General features: G+C 49.0%; 1 protein-coding gene across 4 annotated transcripts in view; it reads left to right on the top strand.

Annotated features, from left to right (window-relative positions):
* Positions 1 to 21,771, top strand: part of MGAT5 (alpha-1,6-mannosylglycoprotein 6-beta-N-acetylglucosaminyltransferase) — a 369,708-nt gene that overhangs the window by 341,234 nt on the left and 6,703 nt on the right. For all 4 annotated transcript variants that reach the window (XM_060302520.1, XM_060302521.1, XM_030850100.2 and 1 more), the window contains 2 exons: positions 5,422 to 5,496; positions 15,938 to 16,095. In XM_060302520.1, coding sequence (XP_060158503.1) covers positions 5,422 to 5,496; positions 15,938 to 16,095 — 233 coding nt within the window. The remainder of the gene's footprint in view (positions 1 to 5,421; positions 5,497 to 15,937; positions 16,096 to 21,771) is intronic.

Here is a 21,771-nt window from a genome sequence, read left to right as displayed (position 1 = left end):
GCCACCTCAAGCACCTGCTGCATGTCTGCAGCTTCCCACCAGAGGATCCTTCTTGCAGAGCTCGAAGGCTCTTCTTTCTTCAGTCTCAGAGTCCTCTAGGGTATTAGCTTCTAAAGCTGCCATAACAGAGAACCACAAAGTGGTGGTTGAAACAACAGAAATTTATTCTCTTACAGTTCTGGAGGCTGCAATTAAAATTCAGATGTCAGCATCTGAAATTAATGCTGGCAGGGCCATGCTCCCTCTGACGCCTCTCATGGAGGGTCCTTCCTCGGCTCTTCCACCTTCTGGTGGCCCCAGGTATTCCTTGTTTTGCAGCTGCAGCACTTTCATCTCTGTCTCTGCTGTCATATGGTGTTCTCCGTGTGTGTGTGTGTCTATCTGTTTTCTCCACTTCTCATAGAGACATCAGTCATGTTGCATTAGGGCCCACCCTAAATCACTATGACCTCTTCTTATCTTGATTCCATCTGCAAAGACCTTATTTCCAAATAGGATCCCATTCACAGGTACTGGGTGTTAGGACTTCAACATATCTTTTGGGGGTGGGGGACAGAGTTCAACCCACAACACTTAGTTAAGTGTGCATTCTTTTGAAGAGGAGTAATTTGAAAGCTAATGTAGAGGCAGAAAATCTTGGATCACAGAGTCCAAAACTTTTTAGATAATAGATCCCTTTTGTCAAACAAAAATCTCGTGGGAATGCCTGACATGTAAAGCGCTAAGTGGGTGCTGAGTTCTATCCACTTCTACATGAGGCTCTGTTCACTTCATGGAACATCTACTGCTCCTCTTTTTAAAACCCTGACCAACCCTTTCCCTAAAACCATTTAAGGCCACTTAAGGGGGCATAAAAAGTAATTATAATAGTAGGTCATATGTAGGGAGAAGCTCTTTTTATACCTCCAGACGGTACGTGGGCCTCTCACTGTTGTGGCCTCTCCCATTGCGGAGCACAGGCTCCGGATGCGCAGGCTCAGCGGCCATGGCTCACGGGCCCAGCCGCTCTGCGGCATGTGGGATCTTCCCGGACTGGGGCACGAACGCGTGTCCGCTGCATCGGCAGGCGGACTCTCAACCACTGCGCCACCAGGGGAGCTCTCTCTCTGTACATCTTTATGAGCCTTGTCTCATTTAATCCTTCTGCAGATAAGAAAATTAAGGTTTAAAGAAAATTAAGTAATTTACATAAAATCGCACAACTAGTAAGTAGTAGAACCTGGATTGAAACTAGTATTTTCGACTAGTTTATTAAGAAAAAATTTAAAAAGAAAAACATCATTAAATGAAGTAAAGGGAAGACGAGAGTGAGAGAGAAAGTAAGGAATGAGATTAATACAAAGACTATTAACATTATAATCCTTATGCTTGTTATAAATGGGTCAGAAATTTGGTGCCAAGCTTTCTCATATTTAATTACAAGATTTTAAATTACATGACACTCAAAAAAGCAAGAAAACATGACCCATCATTAAGAGAGGACACCATCAATAAAACCAGAGATGGCTCAGATGTTGGGATTACCATACAGCAAATTTTAAATGCTGAGATAAATGTATTAAAAGGTTTGTTGGGGACTTCCCTGGTGGTCCAGTGGCTAAGACTCTGTGCTCCCAATACAGGGGACCTGGGTTCGATTCCCTGGTCAGGGAACTAGATCCCACGTGCATGCTGCAACTAAGGAGCCCATGTGCTGCAACTAAGGAGCCCACGAGCTGCAACTTAGGAACCTGTCTGCCACAACTACGACCCCATGCAGCCAAATTAATTAATTAATTATTTTTTAAAAAAGCTTTGATGAAAAAGATAGACAACATATGTGAATAGATGGAGGATTTCAGCAGAGAGATGGGAACTTTTTTAAAAGCCAAATGAAAAAATGCTAGAACTGAGAAGTACAGTATCAGAAATTAACTCTTTCAGTGGGCTGATCAGATTATACACAGCAGACGAAAATAATCAGTGAACTTTAAAGACTTATCAATAGAAATTATTGAAATCAGAGGAAAAAGAACAAGATAAAAAAGAGCATATGAGATCTCTGGAACAATATTCAAGCAGCCTAATTTATGTGTAATTAGAACCTCAGAGGAGAGAATGGCTGGAAGAAATATTTGTGAAAAGATAATGGCTAAGAATTTTCTAAAATTAATGAATAACATTAACCTGCAGATTGTGGGAGCTCAGTGAAGGCCAAGCAGGATAAATATGGAGAAAAACACACTTAGATACATCATAGCTGAACTGCCAAAAACGAAAGATGAGGAAAATAATCTTGAAAGCAGCCAGAGAAAATTTTATTACATTCAGGGGAATAACAGCATGAAAGACCACCAACTTCCCATCAGAAATAATGGAGACCATAAAAGGGTCTGCAGGAGCCAGAGTGTGTAGGGCCTCCAAATAGACCACAAGAGGGATTCTGGATTTTATTCTGAGTATGATGGGTAGTTTTGAGCAGGGAAATGACATGACCTATTTTACATTTGAAATCATCAAGAGAAATTCCAGGAAACGTCTGACTTAAAATTCTCTGCTTAGTAGATAGAGGAGATAAGACTCAACCCCTGAACTTCTGGTACCTTCTAAGACCATCTGTCATTGAAAGATGCCAAGCCACCTGTCAGGTGGGACCATGCAGAGGTTAACTGGTATCAGAGAGCAGTTCCCTGTAGAAGTCGTACTCTGACTTAGAACGCTGAGTAATACTAGAGACAGGAAATCCCACTGGAAGGGAGGTGAAGAGGAGAAAACGGAGGAAAAGATGGGGGGTAGGGAACGTTTCCAAGGCCAGCAGGGACTGCATGGTGCAGCCTGCAGGCATCCTTCCTATGGCCATATGAGTAACAGTCCTTTGTCCACCAGCAAGATGACCAAGCACATTCCCCCCTGCTTCTCCATAACTGACCCCACTTGGGATTCTCAGTGACTGGTGTGGTTTCAACATTCCCTTTCATTCATCCCCCAAAAGACCTTGACTTGTTCCTGAAGTTCTACAGAAAACTGTCACACACACACACACACACACACACACACACACACACACACACACACACACACACACACACACACACACACACACACACACACACACACAATCTGTGCAGCAGATCCAACATCAGAGGCTAGCCAGTGCTCAGTATTCCTAAAGCCAGGGCTCTGGGGAGCTTTCCCACACAGAGGGCCCTGCTTCTGTACACAGCAGGGCTAGTGGAACTCATGGCAGAGGTGGCTTAAGAATACAAGTTCTTTCTTTCTTTTTTTTTTTTTTGCTTTTCCTTTATAGGAAAATTAGCTTCTTATCTTTTAAAACAGTGAACTGGCCACAAAGCAGTTAATGAGTCACATCCCCTTTGGTTAAACCGGCTTTGGTTAGTAGGACACAGGAAGAGCCCTTTTTCTGTGTTTATTGCATAAGCCCTTTGAATGAATGCACTTTCATTTCTAATGGATACCCTTTAGAATATGTTGTAGGAATGACCCTTGAGTATTCAGTATGCTTCCCACCATATAACTGGATCTGTCGGTCGCATGACAGATGGCCCACCGATGTTTATTTACCTCACTCTAGAAATCCTACTTATCCCCAAATGAGCCCAATATGGAAGTCCTCTATTGTACATTTTTTGTTGTTCTTATTCGTTCATATCTTTTTCCACAAACATGGGAAGAGGCATATCTCTAGACAGTTGGAGAAAGCTTCTGGAATCACTCACAAGGTGATTAAATAAATATTCTTTAAAAGAAAAAGTCTACATTTGGTGGAAAGGACTGTGGTTGGGTTAGAGAAGGCACAGCAAGTGCAAAAGCTTGAGATGAGAAGATGCAAGCTTGAAAGATGTTAAGTCAGTTAAAGCATTTTGAGCTCTTCTGAGATAAATAATCTAGGAACAAAAGGACCTCAGCTCATGCAGAATAGTCCTACCCTGATATTACAGCACTTATGGCTCAGCCTCTTACGGCTCTCTCTGGATGGATGTGGGCAGGGATGGCTGAGTTACAGCCTGTGTGATGTGTCATCTAATTGTGCATTCAAAGACATGTTATGAAATTACTAATCATGGTTGAAGAAGATTTCAAATGTAATGTGTGAATCAACATACACGGAAAACGGGAGAAGCTGCCTTGAGGACAGCTACTTGGCTGCCCCCAGAAGGGTGTCTTCTCCGTCAATTGTCCCATTTTCAGCAGGCCTCAACTCACAGATGTTTTGTCCAGGTCTCCACCCTGTAGATTTGAGATAGGCGAGTGTAGACTTAAGAGGGAGGTGGTGAATGTGCTGATAAGTGCTACTGGGCTTTCTGAAGCTGTAACAAACTGGATTGCTGGCCATATTCTCCCAAGTGAAATTTCCATTTCAGATTAATAATGCCAGCCGGCTGCTCCTGAAGACGCAGGCGTCATAGTGTCGGCACAGGCACTGCAGAGCTCCAACCTGCATTTCTTCCCCTTCCGTCAGGTGTCACAGTATTGATCAGATTGCCTCCCCTACCCCAGTGAAGCACCTTCTACGTTGCTTGCTACCCTCAAGTAAAGGCTAGGCTCCTTAGAGTAGAAACCACAAGTCTTTTGTGGAAATCCAGTGAACCTCTTACTAGCTTTTCTCACCAGTTTCCATGATCCTAGTTCTGTCCTCCTGCTGTCCTTCTTTCATGTCTAATCTCCCACTAATGCTCCCCCCTGGAACGTCTTCTGCATCTTTGCCCTCCTCAGTCTTGGCTTGCTGGAGTCATAGCTGACCTTAAAAGCCCAGCATGAGCAGAAGTTGGCTTTGACCCTCTAGCTTCCTGGGACCCTCTAGCTGAACTCTCTGGGACACTTCATCACTCTGTTTTTGCACCATGAGTTCTTTGGGAACGTGCTCACCTACTAATGCAAAACAAAGCTTTTGTCACTGTCACGGTCCTTAAACCACTCATCATGCGCCTTTCTCAGGGCAGGGAGCATGCATTCATTCACCAGATGTTTGCTGGTTCCAACGTGTGCCGCCCCACTCAGCACCGGGATGTAGATGACCCAGCAGCCATGGACCCTGCCCCATGGAGCTTACCTTCTAACAAGTGACACACTCTCCACCTTTTGTTGAGTGCCTACTCTGTGTTAGACACTGAACTAAGCGCTTTTTCCCCCCCGTCATCTTTACCACACGTTCCAAGAAATGGGTTTTTCTTATCACCATTTTACCCATGAAGGATCTGAGGCTCAGAGGTGGTAGATAATTTGCTCACGGTCCCACAGCTGATAAGGAGCAGAATGAGGTTGTGAAGCCAGGTCTGCTGACTTCCAAGTTCATAGTCTTAGCCCCTTACAAGGATCCCTGCAGGTGTTGGCACCTGAGTGTGAGTGAATCAATGGAGAACTGGGTAAGTGTTGCATGTCCTGTGTCTTCCTCTTTCATGATACCGTGTTCTGTTTCTGCAGATTGAGCCGTACATGCCGTATGAATTCACGTGCGAGGGGATGCTACAGAGAATCAACGCTTTCATCGAGAAACAGGTAAGGCTCTTCAGAAGTCCATCTGTCCTTGCTGTGTCCTACCTCCTGCTACCCCAGAGGACTCTCATGAACAGTTAAGAGTTTACCATGTTTCTGTGCTTATTTTCCTGATTTGGAGGACTCTACAGGCTAGAGAATGGCTTCTTGAAATTCTAAATTATGCACTGTCAAGGTCACTCCAAGGAGTCAGTCTGTCCTTAGGGTAAAAATGTTCTTTATGATGGTGGAAGGTCAAATGGAAACTTAAGGGAGAGACTGGATGGTTAAGATGAAAACGTCCTTCCCCATCAGACCTGTGCCCTGCCTGGGTTCTAGGGGCCTTACAAGGATTTGGGTCGGGAGGGAACAGAGAGATGGCTCAATATCTCTTTGGTAATTGCAAATATGTTCGGACTCTTCAGTGATTTTCAAACGTTTTTAAAAATAGGACCCGTTTTCAAATGAAACTTCACGTGAAATCCAAGTATATAAAACAGATAAAAGCAGAAGTTCACTTCCAAAGCAGCGGAGGGTTCCAAGGGTCCCACCACCCCGAACAGAGTTGGGAAACTATGTCTTGTGCTCGTAGAAGTAAAGGCCAAAAGTGTCATTGCTGTCGTTTTCAAACATTTTCATTCCGTAGGCTTCAAAAGCAACACAGAGCCAGAAATAGGCAGACTGAGCACCCCCGTGGGTAGGGGAATATGAACTCCTTGACCAGATGTCAGAAATAAGGGGCTCCTCTTAAAAGACAAAGCAGAGTGTCTTGGGGCAGTCATGAGATCTTGACACAATAGGGGGTGAGGACTCTGAAGGCTGAAAGTAGAAATGGCATGTTGAAAGTGGAAGTAGTTGCAGACTGCAGGCCAAGGCAGGTTTCAAAGGACAGATTTGAGGCCACAGACCGTGGTGAGCAGCAGACGACCCTGAGTGCAGCCGCTGGACGGGCCGAGCCAGAGGCAGAGGCTTCAGGGTGCCAGGTTTGATGTTCTGAATTTTTGTGAGTGGCAAGAAGGGAGTGCAGTGCAGCCAGCCGCCTGGGTTCCAGCCCCTCCGCCAAGACTGTCTGGTTGTATGACTGGGATGTGTTAGTTTCCTCCCCTGCAAACTGAGGATAAAAATAGAACCTCGTGGGGCTGACGGGAGGATTAAATGAGCCTAGTACATGTGAAGTGCTCAGAACAGGGCTAACACATACTGCTCAGTAAAGACACACTAGTGATGTTACTATATTATACATTAGTGTATTATATTCTTGTGTATTATTATATAACATAATATATTCTACAGTGTTAGACTTTACCACAAGAGCTGAGCATTTGAATCACTATCTCAGTCACTCTTCACATGACACCCAACTTAAGAATGACAGTATCATCATCCTAACTTGAGCAGCCCTTTACGTACAGACTTTATGCCAACACGTCCCAATGCATCATCTCATTTACCCTCACAGTAATCCTGGGAGGTGGCAGTCATCACCCCGTTCTCTGGATAATGGGAACAGAGAGTCTTAGTCGCAGGGCTTAGTCTTGGAATCAGGGTTTGACGCTGGTTTGGTCTGAGCCCAGGCCTGCACCAGCAGCATTGCTGTGGGCCTGGGTGCTGGCACCTGTCCCAGAGCTATACTTCCCATCTTCTTTGATCTCAAGGAGCTGCTGGCCCTTCCTGAAGGTGCAGACAGGGCAGCCGTGGCCTCTGACAGTGAGATTTAACACATCACAGCTTTAACTACCCTCCAAGGAGGCCAGGATCCTACTAGGATCCCTGCAGCTGCGTACGGAACCAACTTCTGCCTTTCCTGTCTCTGCTTCCTCTCAGGGAAAATGGTTACTCACCACCAGGTGTAAAAAGACTTTTTAAACTTTATATTAGAGTCTAGTTGATTTAGAATGTTGTGTACAACCTAAATCAATCAGGTGTACAGCAGAATGATTTCGTTTTACATGTACATATATCCATTCTTTTTCAGATTCTTTTCCCATGTAGGTTATTACAGAATATTGAGTAGAGTTCCCTGTGCTATACAGGAGGTCCTTGTTGATTATCTATTTTATATATAGTAGTGTGTGTATGTTAATCCCAAACTCCTAACTTATCCCTTCGCCACCCCTTCCCCTTTAGTAACCGTAAGTTTGTTTCCTATGTCTGTGAGTCTGTTTCTGTTTTGTAAATAAGTTCATCTGTATCATTTTTTTAGACTCCACATGGAAGTGCTGTCATATGATACTTGAAAAGGCTCTTTATCACATGTATTTGAAGACTGTCTTTCTTTCTTCCCTAAGATTCTTGAGTCCCAGCCAGTCCTTAGAAGTTCTCATGTGGCCTGTTCTCTGTGAATCTATTACTAGGTTTCCTTTCAAACAGGAAGATCCCGTGCCCCAAATAGACCTTGTCAAATACTCTGGGATTCAGGGCCACACCTAGCTTGTTCCCCTTGACATCCAAGTGCCTAGCCCTCTGCCTGGCACAGAGTAGGTGCACAAAAGCCGAAGACATGAATAAATGAATGAGAAGGGGAGTGAGTGTGTGTGCTTGTTTTCCCTATGTGCCAAGAACCAGGAGGCTCATCTTGGCCCTTATGATTTGGAGAGCATCTTTTTTTTTTTTTGCCGTACGCAGGCCTCTCACTGTTGTGGCCTCTCCCGTTGCGGAGCACAGGCTCCGGACGTGCAGGCTCAGCGGCCATGGCTTACGGGCCCAGCCGCTCCGCGGCATGTGGGATCTTCCCGGACCGGGGTACGAACCCGTGTCCCCTGCATCGGCAGGTGGACTCTCAACCACTGCGCCACCGGGGAAGCACGCTGCGGGAGATGAGTCCTAAAGGCAAAGTCGTGGTACAGAGAGGTCGCGATGCAAAGGCCTGGGGGTGAAAAAGAGAAATGGTGGTGAATTATTGGAAGCTTGGCTGTGACTGAAGAGAGAGATGATGTGAGAGAAGAGTTTGGAGGAGGAGACACATCATGAAAAGATGCTGAGGCTCAGCTGAAGAATTCAGAATTTGTTTCTGGGACAAGAAGCTAAAGAAAGGTTTTAACCCAGGAATAGGGCAGTGATGCTCTCAGATTGGTGCTTTAGAAAAGTCATTCTAGGAATCTTGTGTTTGGGGCATTTCTTACTCAACATTCTCTCAGTGCTGCTAAATGAGCAATAAAGGGGCCTATTTTGAGTTTATCCCAGGCCTCTGGGGAGGGTTTTGTCAGAGCCATAATGTTCCCCCAAACCAGAGGGAAATTAGGAAGCCAAGACCCCACTGGTTCACAGATTGGGTCTTCTGCCTCTAACGATTAACCCCAGGCTTTAGTGTTTTAGAGCTTGGGGTGTTCATTATTTTTGCAGCCAAAAGAATATCTTCAAAGAGCAGTGAGAGGAGAGAGCAGAGCGGTGTTCCTGGTATGAACAGGAAAGCCTCAAGCTCCGAAGGGGTGGTGGGAGCATAAGCTTCCCATCTCTTAAACTGTAGGAGCATCGCAGCCCTAATTAGGCTGATCTCTGCCTTCAGAGTCCTCCATGCGATCTGCTAGGGGAATAAGGAAGCTTTTATCCCAGAACCCTTTCAAGGTTGTTCATCATACTCACCCCAGGCAACAGGAGCCAGAGGAAGCCAATTGACAGCAATTGAGAAAAGCCCCAGGTTTCAACATATACTCTGTACAGAGTGGTCGATAGCAGCTTGACCTACCCTACCAGCCTAGGCAGCACCAATGGGAACAAATCCTGGCTTTAGGAAAGCCACTTGCTTCTTCGCTTAATGCCCTCTCTCCCTTTACTGTACTAAAAATGTTGATTTGGATTGCACACTCTTTATTTATTTTTGTAATAAATGTATTTCTTTATTTATGGCTGCACTGGGGCTTCGTTGCTGTGCACGGGCTTTCTCTAGTTGCGGCGAGCAGGGGCTACTCTTCGTTGTGGTGCACGGGCTTTTCACTGCAGTGGTTTCTCTTGTTGCAGAGCACAGGCTCTAGGCACGCAGGCTTCAGTAGTTGTGTCACGTGGGCTCAGTAGTTGTGGCGCACGGGCTTAGTTGCTCCGCAGCATGTGGGATCTTCCTGGACCAGGGCTCGAACCCGTGTCCCCTGCATTGGCAGGTGGATTCTTAACCACTGCTCCACCAGGGAAGCCTTGCATGCTGTTTTATATCAGCTCTCCAAAAGAGGCACTTGCTCCAGCAGCAGGAGTGTGTGCCAAGAAGAAAAATCCTTGTAATCTAAGATCAGGAGCACTCTTCTTCCCTAACCTGGGTGTGTCCAGGCCTGTTAAGGTTCTCCTTGTGTATTTCTTGGGAAAGACTTAGGTATTTGCCTCAGGCTGGAGAGTAGAGCAAGTTCTTGGCGATGTTGAGATTGATTTCTGAAAACCATGCACATGCTCTTCAGCCCTATTTTCTACTTTCTGTAAAGACCCTGCAAATACTCTACAAGACGACTGTGCTCATATCATTTTGCAAGGAGCTGTGTCATTTATGTGAAAAGCACTCTGGAGATACGGAGGGGAGAAAAGCGTTAGCTCCAAGAGCCTCAGTGGAATCAGCTTCAGCTCCTGGGAAATCCGGCTCATCGGGGCCCATCCCGAACTCCATGGGGCATGTTCGAGCCTGGCAGTGAAGCTGATTGGCAGGGTAGGGGGAATGGTGGAGTTGCCAGCTTGCAGGGGAAGAGGAAAAGGCGTAGAAACAGGGAGAAAGTTGGCAGTCACCTAGGAATGTTTCCTCTTTTGAAAAATCAGTGGTTGCTCTTTGCCCAGCCATTCCTGAACCCAGAGGGACTGGGTGGGTAATGATTTCATCGCTGGACCCTGCATTGTGACAGCCAGGTTCACATCCTGGCTCTGCCCCCACTGTCTCGGTGACCTCCGTCAAGTTTCTAATCTCTCCGTGCTGTTTCCTCTTCTGTGCAATGGGGATACTACTACCTACCCCATAGGGCTGGTGGAGGAATCAGTAGATGAATACATGTTCAAGACAAAGAACAGTGCTTGGCACACAGTAGGTCCTCTGAAAGCCTTAACTACTTGCTGCTGCAGGAGCCCAGAAACCAATCGAGGTGTAGTTTTTTAAACAGCTTCATTCAGGTGTAATTTACAGACCCTAAAATTCACTCCATGTAAAGGTTACAGTTCAGTGATTTTTTTTTTTTTTTTTTTTTTTAGTAAATTGATAGACTTGGGCAGTTACCACCACAATCTAGTTTTATAACATTTCCATCACCCTAAAAGGCTCTTTTGTGCCTATTTGCAGTCAGTCTTGGCTTGTTCCCCCAGCCCCAGGAAAACACTGACCTGTGTTCTGTCTTTGTAGATTCTCCTTTCCCGGAGATTTCTCATCTTAATGTTTGTGAGGTTCACGCATGTTGTAGCATGTGTTGGTACTTCATTCTTTTTTCACTGCTGAATAATATTCCACTGTATGGATAGACCACAGTTTGTTTATCCATTCTCCAGTTGGGTCGTTTCGTCCTTTTAGCTGTCGTGAAAAGTGGAGTGTTATCTTGAACATTCGCATGCGTGTGGACGTCTTTTTTGTTTCTCCCGATAGACTCCTAGTCGTAGAAGAATTTGAAATGTGGGAGGTTTATGTCTGACTCTTTCCGGGTGAGCTGGTTGGCTCGTTGATTTGCAGTGTAAAGATCATCACAGAGATGAGTCACCACAGCTCAGCTTCACAGCCACCTCCTCTGTTGCCCTTGTGGAAATGTAAATTCGCACCCACTGCTGGGGATCAGCCCCAGGGGCCACCCGTGGACAGAGTTCACTCCTTTTGAGGACAGCACAGGCTGAGAAGGGCAGGCGCCGGCAGGCACCCAAAATGTGTTTAATCCGGTCACAATGTATTGGACACTTTTTCTGTGCTTGGCCCTGGATTTCCCAGCTATAAGATAGCTGGCTGAACTTGGCCCAAACCCCAGTTTCATGGCCTTGAACCTACACCACCACCCCCTTTTCTTTCTTATTTTTGGAAATTCCTGACCTTACTTCCTTTAGATCCTGCCCCCAGATCTGTATCTGAACCTGTTTTCTTGGTTCCAGACAATGTGCGTTTCCGCAGAAATCTACTTGCACCTGATATGTCATGGACGTAGTAACTCAAAGGTTTGGGCAGACCTCCACTCTGGGGGTGGGGGGTTTGTGGAAAAGATCCCACCACATGCCACGGAGAGGGAGGGACAAGCCAGCCCGTCCACCTGGTGCTTCCCTCCTAGAGAGTCGCCTCCCTCTTCCCCCTACCCAGTCTTCTCCAGCTCTTTTGGTAGTTGATAAATAACGTTTTCTCCATGCTGCTACTTAGCCTTTGTTATAGAGGCAGCATCCTTACTTCTTTTTCACAGTTCATTGTGTTCATTGGTTCCGAACATTACTTTTTCTCATAAATTTGTTGATTAATAAACCTTTCTTATTATAGTTACTCTAGGAGAATTTCATAGTCAAGCAAATTTAGGGAAATTTGGTGACTGGTTGAAATAATTATTAGAGAGGGATGCAGATGTTCTGTTTCTAAGTGGGCTTGTTAACCAGATTGGAAATTACTCTTTATGTCTCCTCTGGTTGTATAAAGCTTCTGGGTTAGAATATTATTCTTTTCTACTTCTACTATCAAAGCCCCACGATGCCAGAACCCTTCAGTGCAGTTCAACAGCTCTTTATTGAGCACCAGTTATCTGCAAAGCACCATGTTTATGATAAGCCACTAACTCCTATTTAGCCTACAAAACCCAGCCCAGAAGTCCCTATTTCCTGGAAGCCTTCTCTGATTGCTACCCCTACCCTCCTTCCCTTCCCCAGAGTTAATAATTCTCTCTCTTCTCAGTGGCCTTTACATCCTGTTTGGACATCTGTTTTGTACTGTTCTGTCATTTTTTAAATGCCAGCCTCTCTTACTAGATGGAGTCTTTGAACCCGGAGACTCTGTCTCATCCACATTCTTATTTCCAGCACCCAGCATAGGCTTTAATGATCATTTGTCAAGTTTTGAATGGATGCATGAGAAAACCTTCAAAGCCACCCTATGACATGAGCATTTCATGGAGGTTTATTGGACAAAGATGTGGGTCTGGCCTGAGGCCGTTCTCTCTCTCCCACACTGTTGCGTGGCTTCCCGTCTCTCTGCTCCTGCTTCTTCTCCTGCCTTCCGTTCTCAGCTCAGTCACTCCTCTGCCCCGAACTCTCCAGTAGCTTCTGTCTCACTCCAAGGAAAAGCCAAGGCTTTGCATGGGCCCCCAAAGCTCTGGGTACTCTAACCCCCGGGACCTCCCAGACCCCATCTCCTCCCATCTCCGGCCCCAGCGTGCACACACTGCTCAAGCTGTGTGCAACTCCCTGCTCCTCCTGGAACCTGCTAGAAGCTTCGCTGTCAGAGCCTCCAATCTTGCTTTGCCTATGCCTATCATGTCCTTCACACACACTTGCATGGCTCACGCCTTTACTTCCTCGGGTCTTTTCTTGAATGTCACCTTCTCAATGATGACTTATCTGAATACCCTCTTCCCCAACAGTCCCGATTCCTTTTCCTCACTTCATTCTTATTTAGAGCAATTATCACCTTTAATATATTACATATAATTGATTTCTGTTGTTTCTCTGTCTCCCTCACTGAAAATAAGCTCTATAAAGGCAGGTGTTTTTGGTTCCTTTTTTTTTTTTCCACCAAGTCACCCCCAAGGCCTAGAAGAGCCAACCCATGGTGTTATATTTATCAGGCACTTTTCTGAGCACTTTACACATTATAATTGACTTAATCCCCTCGACAACTCTAGGAGGTGGCCGTTGATGTATTCTTCATTTTACAGTTGAGGAAACTGAGGCAAAGAAAAATTACAGAGCTAGCCAAGAGCATTCAGCTGCTAGATGGAGAGGCTGAGATTCAAACCCCAGCAGTTCGAGCCCCAAACCCTTAGGCTTTTCTGCATCTTAGCAAGTATTTTATTGAATGAACAAATGAACGAGTGAGTGAGCAAACAGGGAGACAAGGCGTGTCGGCATTGCCCTGATAGCTGGTGCTGAGGCTGAATGAAACAGAGGACCTCCAGCTTTCTGCGAGCACCCAGTGGGGCTGGCACCTGGGGGTGAGAAGAGGCTTATGACGGGCTGCTGCGTCAGTTGTGCCCTCCAAGCAGCTGGGCAAAGGGATGCCCCTTGTGGGCGATTGTCATATATAATCCAGGCAACTCAACTTCTCGCTCTGGACCCTGGCAGCAAATAAGGGTCTTCCTTGGAATGTTATCTTTAACATCTGTAGGTACCTTCTTAAGAGTCACGTCTTTTTTTTAATCTGACAGGAGTTATGTAAGGACAAGTGATATTTTCTTCATTTTTAGATGTGAAAGTGGGCAGAGAGAGCTTGAGGGGCAGCTATGAAGTCTCCTAGCTGGGGGCCAGAATCATAACTGAGATCCCCACTCCCTCCTGCCTTACCTGGTGTCATAGCGACTAAGGACACCTTCAGGCCTCCATCTGTTCAATTTTATCACCTTCAGGCTTTCCAGATGGTTCACCAAACCTTAAGAAGGGCCTGCTGCTCTTGGCACCATTTCTTTTTTTTTTTTAATTTATTTTATTGAAGCTTCGTTGATTTACATTGTTGTGTTAGTTTCTGGTGTACAGCAAAGTGATTCCGTTATACATACATATGATAGTCTGCATCTGCTAATCCCAAGCTCCCAATCCCTCCTTCTTCCGCCCACCTCCCCCTTGGCGACCAGCAGTCTACTCTATTTCTGTGAGTCTGTTTCTGTTTCATAGATAAGTTCATTTGTGTCATATTTTAGATTCCACATATAAATGACATCATATGGTATTTGTCTTTGTCTGACTTACTTCACCTTAGTATGATAACCTCTAGGTCCATCCATATTGTTGCAAATGGCATTATTTCATTCTTTTTCGTGGCTGAGTAGTATTCCTATATCTGTATCCATATCTACCTATGTATCGTCCAACCACAATTGCTTTATCCATTCATCTGTCGATGGACACGTAGGTTGCTTCCATGTCTTGGCTATTGTAAATAGTGCTGCTGTGAACACAGGGGTGCATATATATTTTTGAATTAGTGTTTTCTCCAGATACATGCCCAGGAATGGGATAGCTGGATCGTATGGCAACTCTAGTTTTTTGAGTAACCTCCATACTGTTTTTCATAGCGGCTGCACCCAGTATACATTCTCACTGACATATTTTCACTACTTCTAAACAGTTACCTGTTTAAATACAGCTTTTAGGTTGTTTCAAGTCTTCTGCTTCTCTTCTAACAATACTGCTGGGATTCCTGTGTCCTGTGTAGGTTTCTTTGCCCAATTGTGTCCCATACATCTGGGGTGAATTCCTACAAGTGGAATTCAGAGCCCAGGATCCTAACCCTAACCACTGGGTACCCCTGAGGGCTAGCCCGCCCCCCAAAAAGTTACACAAACGTGGCTCTTAAGGGCTCCTGCCCTGACATCATCTTCTGCAGGTTGGGCGGCCCCGGAGATTCAGAAGAATTTTACTAGGGTTCCATCAACATCGTGCAAGCAGAGCAAGCTCTGGTTGCCAGTGGTGCATGAGTTTCCACCCTCAGTACCTGTTCAGGGTCGCTCCAGGCACAGCTGAGATGAAAGCTGGGGTCCCAGGGCAGAGAGAGTTCCCACTCCGCACCTGCCCGTTCCCTGGTCCCACTGCGTCTTTCTCCTCAACACTCAGCTTCATAACTAGGCTGCCCGTTCACCATGCTGCACAGGTTACTTCCTGGTCTTCCCCGCCCGTGACTTCCTTGGATGTGTTAATTTCCTGCGCACCCTCCAGATCCTAGGAATGACCACCCAGCCCCATCCTGAGCATGCCACCACCTTCCATGCCTCGGGGCGCCCCTCCCTGCAGGGGATACCAGCTTACTTGACCTCCTATCACACATCCTCAGACTGTTTCTCTAGCCGTTGAATTTGTGTGTTACAATTGTTTCCAACCAACAAGCACTGAGCCTCTCTCAAGACCACGACCCCACAATAGTCCTCTCCCAGATGCCTGCAGACCTCTCCCAGATGCCTGCAGACTCCTTGCTGTGCTCCTTTGCTTCCCAAAGTTGAAACCAGCACTCACAAAACAGTGTCATATTAGGTAACCGCCAAATTAGGTAGACACTGAAAATGTCTTTGGAATTAGGGCGGAGGGAATAGAACAGCTGGTGAAGGTGGATCTGGAGATGGGCTTTCAAGCGTGGAGGCTTTAGCTCGATTGCATCATTGTAGGTGGCGGTACGAATGAATAGCCCCCGTTACTGGCAGACACAGTGCTGTGCACAGAAAGCCAAGGCCAAGGCCGTGTTCTAGCTGAGCTGGGTTCCAACCCACGTCTGTCTGGTCCTGCCTCCTGCCCCTCACTGCTCTCCCATGACCAGGTGCCCGGCCCCCTTGTTGGGGCTCGTTGGCAGACTGGGGACCCCCCACTTGCATCCCTGGTCCCTTGGCTGATGATTTCATTGTCATTCCAGGACTTCTGCCATGGGCAAGTGATGTGGCCGCCCCTGAGTGCCCTGCAGGTAAAGCTTGCTGAGCCCGGGCAGTCCTGCAAGCAGGTGTGTCAGGAGAAACAGCTCATCTGTGAGCCTTCCTTCTTCCAGCATCTCAACAAGGACAAGGACTTGCTGAAGTAAGTGCTGGAGCGCGGGAGAGGCAGCTCAGCCTGCAGCTCGCCTCTGGGTCAGAGCTGGGTTGCGAGGGATGAGGTTTTCCTTTCTAGGCTCGTGGGCTGTTGGAATAAGATGCGGAAAAGGTTATAGCATGATCCCACCGCCCCCCTCCACCCAGAGAAAGTTGACCCAGCGCTTTTATTGTTAAGTAGATGAGGTCACCTGGCCTGCTGATATATTTAGAATTCGAATAGGGGTGTTTTGTTTGCATAAATAACGGGAAGTCGGGGCTTGGAGATGGCGGGAGGTGTTCGGTTTGCTAATTGGTACCCAAGAACCATGGGAGCCGAGATGGGCACAGAACCACAAGCACGGACGGACCCGCCCCTGAGGTCCCCTGGCTGTAGCTAGGTCCGCAGAGTCAGGGAGTCTGGAAGAAACGAAAAATACGGGCAGGGAGCTAGCACAGCACTGCCCGCAGCAAATTTCCCTGCCACCTTCCCCTCCTGCAGCCCCATCTCCTTTTGTGCTTTATTCCAGCCCCTTTGAGGGCGTGAGCAGGCCTGGCTTTGCCGGGTCCCTGAGCAGGGGTGCGGGTGCAGCAGTGGGATCGCAGGCCAGAGTGAGCAAGGAAGGACCTTCCCTATTGCTGGGATTTCTTTTCTCGCGCTGCTTGTGTTACTTGCAGTCACATCATTCATTTCCCTTTGCAGTGGCATTTTGACTTTGGTGTTTGCACTTTCCAGGTTTCCATGTGAAGTTTCTTCTGGCCTCTGACTCATGCCCCCTGTCAGTGCTGAATCTGTTCCTCGATATTTATCACACCCTCCCTGGGCCACAACCTGGTTAATTACCTGTCACCCCTTCCCAACCTTAAGAACTCTTAATGCGGTGTTTTCCCCTGAGGGATTTGCTATCCCAACCCTAGATATTCCGCACAGCTGTGGTTCTGCCCCAGTCTTTTTTTTTTTTGACATCTTTATTGGAGTATAATTGCCTTACAATGATGTGTTAGTTTCTGCTTTGTAACAGAGTGAATCAGTTATACATATACATATGTCCCCATATCTCTTCCCTCTTCCGTCTCCCTCCCTCCCGCCCTCCCTATCACACCCCTCTAGGTGGTCACAAAGCACGGAGCTGATCTCCCTGTGCTATGCGGCTGCTTCCCACTAGCTATCTACCTTACGTTTGTTAGTGTATATATGTCCATGCCTCTCTCTCGCCCTGTCACAGCTCACCCTTCCCCCTCCCCGGGTCCTCAAGTCCCTTCTCCAGTAGGTCTGTGTCTTTATTCCTGTCTTACCCCTAGGTTCTTCATGACATTTTTTTCCCTTAAATTCCATATATATGTGTTAGCATACGGTATTTGTCTTTCTCTTTCTGACTTACTTCACTCTGTATGACAGACTCTAGGTCCATCCACCTCATTACAAATAGCTCAATTTCATGTCTTTTTATGGCTGAGTAATATTCCATTGTATATATGGGCCCCAGTCTTGAAGAGGATGTTTAAGGAACAGAGTGGGGACTTCCCTGGAAGTCCAACGGTTAGGACTCCACGCTTCCACTGCAGGGGGCACGGGTTCGATCCCTGGTCAGGGAACTGAGATCCTGCACGCCGTACGCACCCCCCTCCCCAAATAATAATAATAATAATAAGGCACAGAGTGGACTCAGGGCTCGCGGCTTGCCGGCCCCTGTTCTGGCTTCACACCCTTCTAGAGCGTGGTTGGCCACCGTGCTCATCCATGCCTAGTGGTCTGAGCTGCCCTGATCCTGCCTGAAAGTCTTACTACCTTCAAGTGTGGTATAAAACCCTTTTTAGAGAAAGCGCGTGGTCTCTAGCGTCGCGCCTACAGGGATGCTCTCCTGAGTGGGGATGTGGATGATGCTATTTTTTCTCGTTCTTTTTACGTGAAGACCCGGATCAGAGGTGGCCTCGGTTCCACCATCAGAATAAAGGCCAGGCCAGCAGAGTCGGTCGGCGGCCTGCTCTGCAGCCCGTGGAGCCTTGTGGGAGGGAACACTGGTCTGACGTCTGTGGAAAGCCCTGATGGTGCCAGAAGCTTCCATCTCCAGAGCACGCATCCCAAATTCTAGGTTCTGGGAGGAGCTTGCCACTCGCCCCTTTTGCAGACGGCTCCCGTAGCAAAGTGGCTTTCTGAGAACCCCGAGTGTCTCCCTCTGTTTGAGCGGAAGTCTGGATGCACTGGGGGCAGACTACAGAGCGTCTACACAGAACTGTCTACGTGCAGCCGCTGCCCCAGCGCTGGAGGAGGGAACCCGGACGGGACCCTCAGCAGCGGCGGCCAGGCCGCAGGCGGGGCTCCCGGGGCTCGCTCTCAGAGAGCACGGGGCCCACCACAGCCCGCCCGTCTGCAGACCCAAGGGCTAGGTCCCGCGGAGGCACAGTACAGGGAACCAAGGAACCAGTTTCCTCTGTCCCCAGCAATGTCCTCACCTGTGAGATGGGGACAGCCCGGGTAATGATGAGAGAAGATGCAGCTGGTGCTGCAGGCAGAGCAGAAAAGCCCTGTCTTGTAGAGAGCTTGGGCAGCGGGGCAGGCCCGAGGCCACCAGGCTGAGACCAGAAACGCCAGTGCCCTGCCACCTCCCTGCCCACCCCCACCCCCGCCCGCCGCCGTCTTCCAAGCTGAGCCCAGGGAGCAGAAGGCCTTGCTGTGGGGCGGCCGTGGGGTTACTAAACGCCCCTCCCACCCCATCCCCTTGTAGATACGTGGGTTTTCTTCCTAGGAGGCTGCCGTGAAGGCTGAGTTTGCAGTAGAGCCTCCTGCAGTTAATTTTCTGTGCGCAGGAGCCCTGGTGAATACCTTGCCTCTGCACTTGTAAATACTGATAACGTCGTGAAAGCCCGGCTCTCTGGCGCGTCTGTTGAAACCCTCTTCAGTGAGGCAGTCCTGGCTTATTCGTGTTCATGGCCTGTTAGCAGCGAGCTGCTGCTCTTTCTTCTCCAACTTGGGGCCTGGCTCTGAGTTTAAGCTCCTCTCCGTCTTCGGGTGTCCCCGGCCTGTCCTCGCTCTGCAGTGTGACCTGATGTGACTTAAGTAGAGCCCTTTGGAGCGTCCCGTGCTGTCGTCTTGAATCGGGGAGTCAGGCAGGGCGAGGTGGGAGTGATGGAGAGGCGACCACAAACTCCTGTGCACGGAGCATGCGTGATACGGGTGGCATCCAACCTGACCCGGACCGGGGCCGGAGTGGCCGGAGGACAGAGGCCCCAGGCAGAGCCAGAGTCCGGGCTGGTGGGACCCAGGGCGGGCGCACCTCGGCTTCCGAAATGGGAACGTGCGTTAGCGGCAGGCTTACTTCGTGATGTTGCGACCTTTACAGGTTGTACCTTCTAAAAGATTCATTTATTGAGTGTGGGTTGGTTGGTTTGAAGAACAGGAATTCTAAGCCATGAGGCCTGGACTGTGAGCTCGTGGGCACCTTCGGAGCAGGGAGGTGGCCCTGAGTCAGAGTGGTGACGAGGGAGCTTGGGGAGACTTGGTGGATACGAGGCGGGGCTAAGGAGGATGGGGTGGGGGAAGGAGTAAGACCGGCCGGTGGGTCCTGCTTCCATCCCTTCATCCTGAGTGGGGCTGCGTCGGGGGAAGGGTGGGCGGCTTCCCTCCTCTCAGGAAATAGGCAGCCCCACGGGAAGGGGGGCTTTGCCCTTCTCTTCTTCAAGGGCTATAAACTCTACACTAAGGGCTGAGGGGCCTCGGAAGCCCCAGCTCCCATCCTGTGAGAGAAGCTACTGAGGCCAGCTGGAGAGAGGTGAGGACCACAGGGGCCCACAGAAAGGAAACAGCACAGCGCGCCACAGGTCTGAGCGGGGAGTGTGTGTGTGTGTGCGCGTGTGTGCGACACAGACATCCCAGGAACAGAGAGGCAGAAACAGCCACACGCACGCCCTGAAGAGGCGAGGGACCACGGCAGAGCATGACGATGTGCTCCAGCCATTGGGAAGGTCTCCTTGGCAACAGCTGAGGACTGTGGCTCACTAGCTCAGCAAGGATGCTGGAGGGGCCTTCCCGACCGCCCGGGGCTTGTGGGACGGAGACCTGCAGCTAACAGAAGGTAGAGCTCCCCGGGGTAGGGGGTTGGGTCACACCCACGGGTGGCTCCGGTGCCCCTCAGCTAAACCGCTGGGGAGCTGCCTGGGGACGGGTCCCCTGTGGCTCCGGGGAGCACCTGCTGCTTGAGTGCCTCGTGGTCATCTCTGGGCATCGGCCCTGGGCCGGCTGCTGCTGTTGCAGCCTCGTGGTCACGGGCGCATGTGCTCGCACCCCAGGAGGCCAGGCCTGGAGTCTGAGTCCAGGAGACCAGAGGCGGGAGGAGGGTTTCTTCCTGGCTCCTGGCAATTCTCCCCCTTGCCTCGGGGTCTCAGATGAGTTGTGGAGATTTCCACGCTCCTGACGAGCAGTGTACCAGGCAGATGGCTTGAGTTAAGACACAGCAGCTGCTGTAATTCGCCTAAATAAATAAATAGCATGAGCATGAATCTGGATCCCAGCGCCGCATTCCATATGGCAACTTTTCACGCACAGTGGAGCTCTGGAGACCCTTTTTCGTGTTGGCCAGGAGGAGTGTCCTGTGAGGGAGCTGGTAGCCCCTGTCTCCGGCTCAGGTTTCCTTAAGACCTCCACGTCCCACCCTCGCCATGCCCTCTGGGTGCCTCCGTCTCCCGGCTGGCTTACCTAACATCAAGGGGTATTGGGCCACTTAGAGAAGCCGCAGAGCTCCCTGGCGACTGCAGCAGCAAGATGGGCCGGTGCTGCCCTCCTGGGCACCGGGAGCCAGGCAGGCAGCCTCAGAGAGCTCGCCAGAAGCCCCAGCAGATGCACTGGGAACCACCAGGAGGGCAGGTGGGCCCTGGCAGTTAGTTGGCGGGAGGAAGAAAAAAGAGGGCGCAGGAGTAATGGGGGCGCCATGTGCTCTTCCCCTGACACTTGGAGGCTTTCCAGAGGCAGCAGGAGACCTCAGGTTCCACATCCAGGTCCCCTCCCTACCGGCAAGAATCAAGACTTCCGTGAACAAAGCAAAACAGAGATGGTTGGCACGTGTGTAAGTTCTCACTGCTGGGCAAAGGAGGAAGGTGGCATAGCCCAGCCCGCGTCGGCCGGGGCAGGGTGTTGATGGGAATCATGATAGGTCTCGTGTGTTGAATACTTCCCAGAGCTAGACTCTGCCAGCTGCTCGATAAGCATTAATTTAATCCCTGGACCTTCCCTGTGAGGTAAGGATTCTCTCTCCCCATTTCACAGAAGAGGAAACAGCCACAGAGAGGCTCAGTCATTGGTCCAGGGCCACACAGCTCATGAGAGATGAAGCCAGGACTCAAACCCAGATCTGTCTGGCCCTCCTATACCACCTTCTCTGAACTGGTCCCCACCAGCCATGTGGGGTACAGGGGACAAGGTGGGTAGGACCCAGGTACCCCAGGTAAGAGGAGAACTTACGTGGCTCTTCTTTGAAATGAGGCCAACACTGTTGGAAACAGAAACATCCGGTTCTCCTTCGCCCCCCCCCCGCCCAGGCAGTGGTCCCAGGCTGAGAAAGCAAAGCCACAGGGGTCTCCAGCCCACAGAAAATTCACCTGTTGGGAGACTGTGGCACAGGGGCAAGAACACAGACCTGGGATGATTCAGTCCCTGCTCTGCGCACCCAGAAACCTCAAGCTGGGGACAGGG

This window comes from Globicephala melas, chromosome 7 (assembly GCF_963455315.2).
Source record: "Globicephala melas chromosome 7, mGloMel1.2, whole genome shotgun sequence".
In the NCBI taxonomy this organism is placed as follows: domain Eukaryota; kingdom Metazoa; phylum Chordata; class Mammalia; order Artiodactyla; family Delphinidae; genus Globicephala; species Globicephala melas.
The sequence above is the reverse complement of the archived record's forward strand: the minus strand, read 5'-3'. Positions and strand labels throughout refer to the sequence as shown.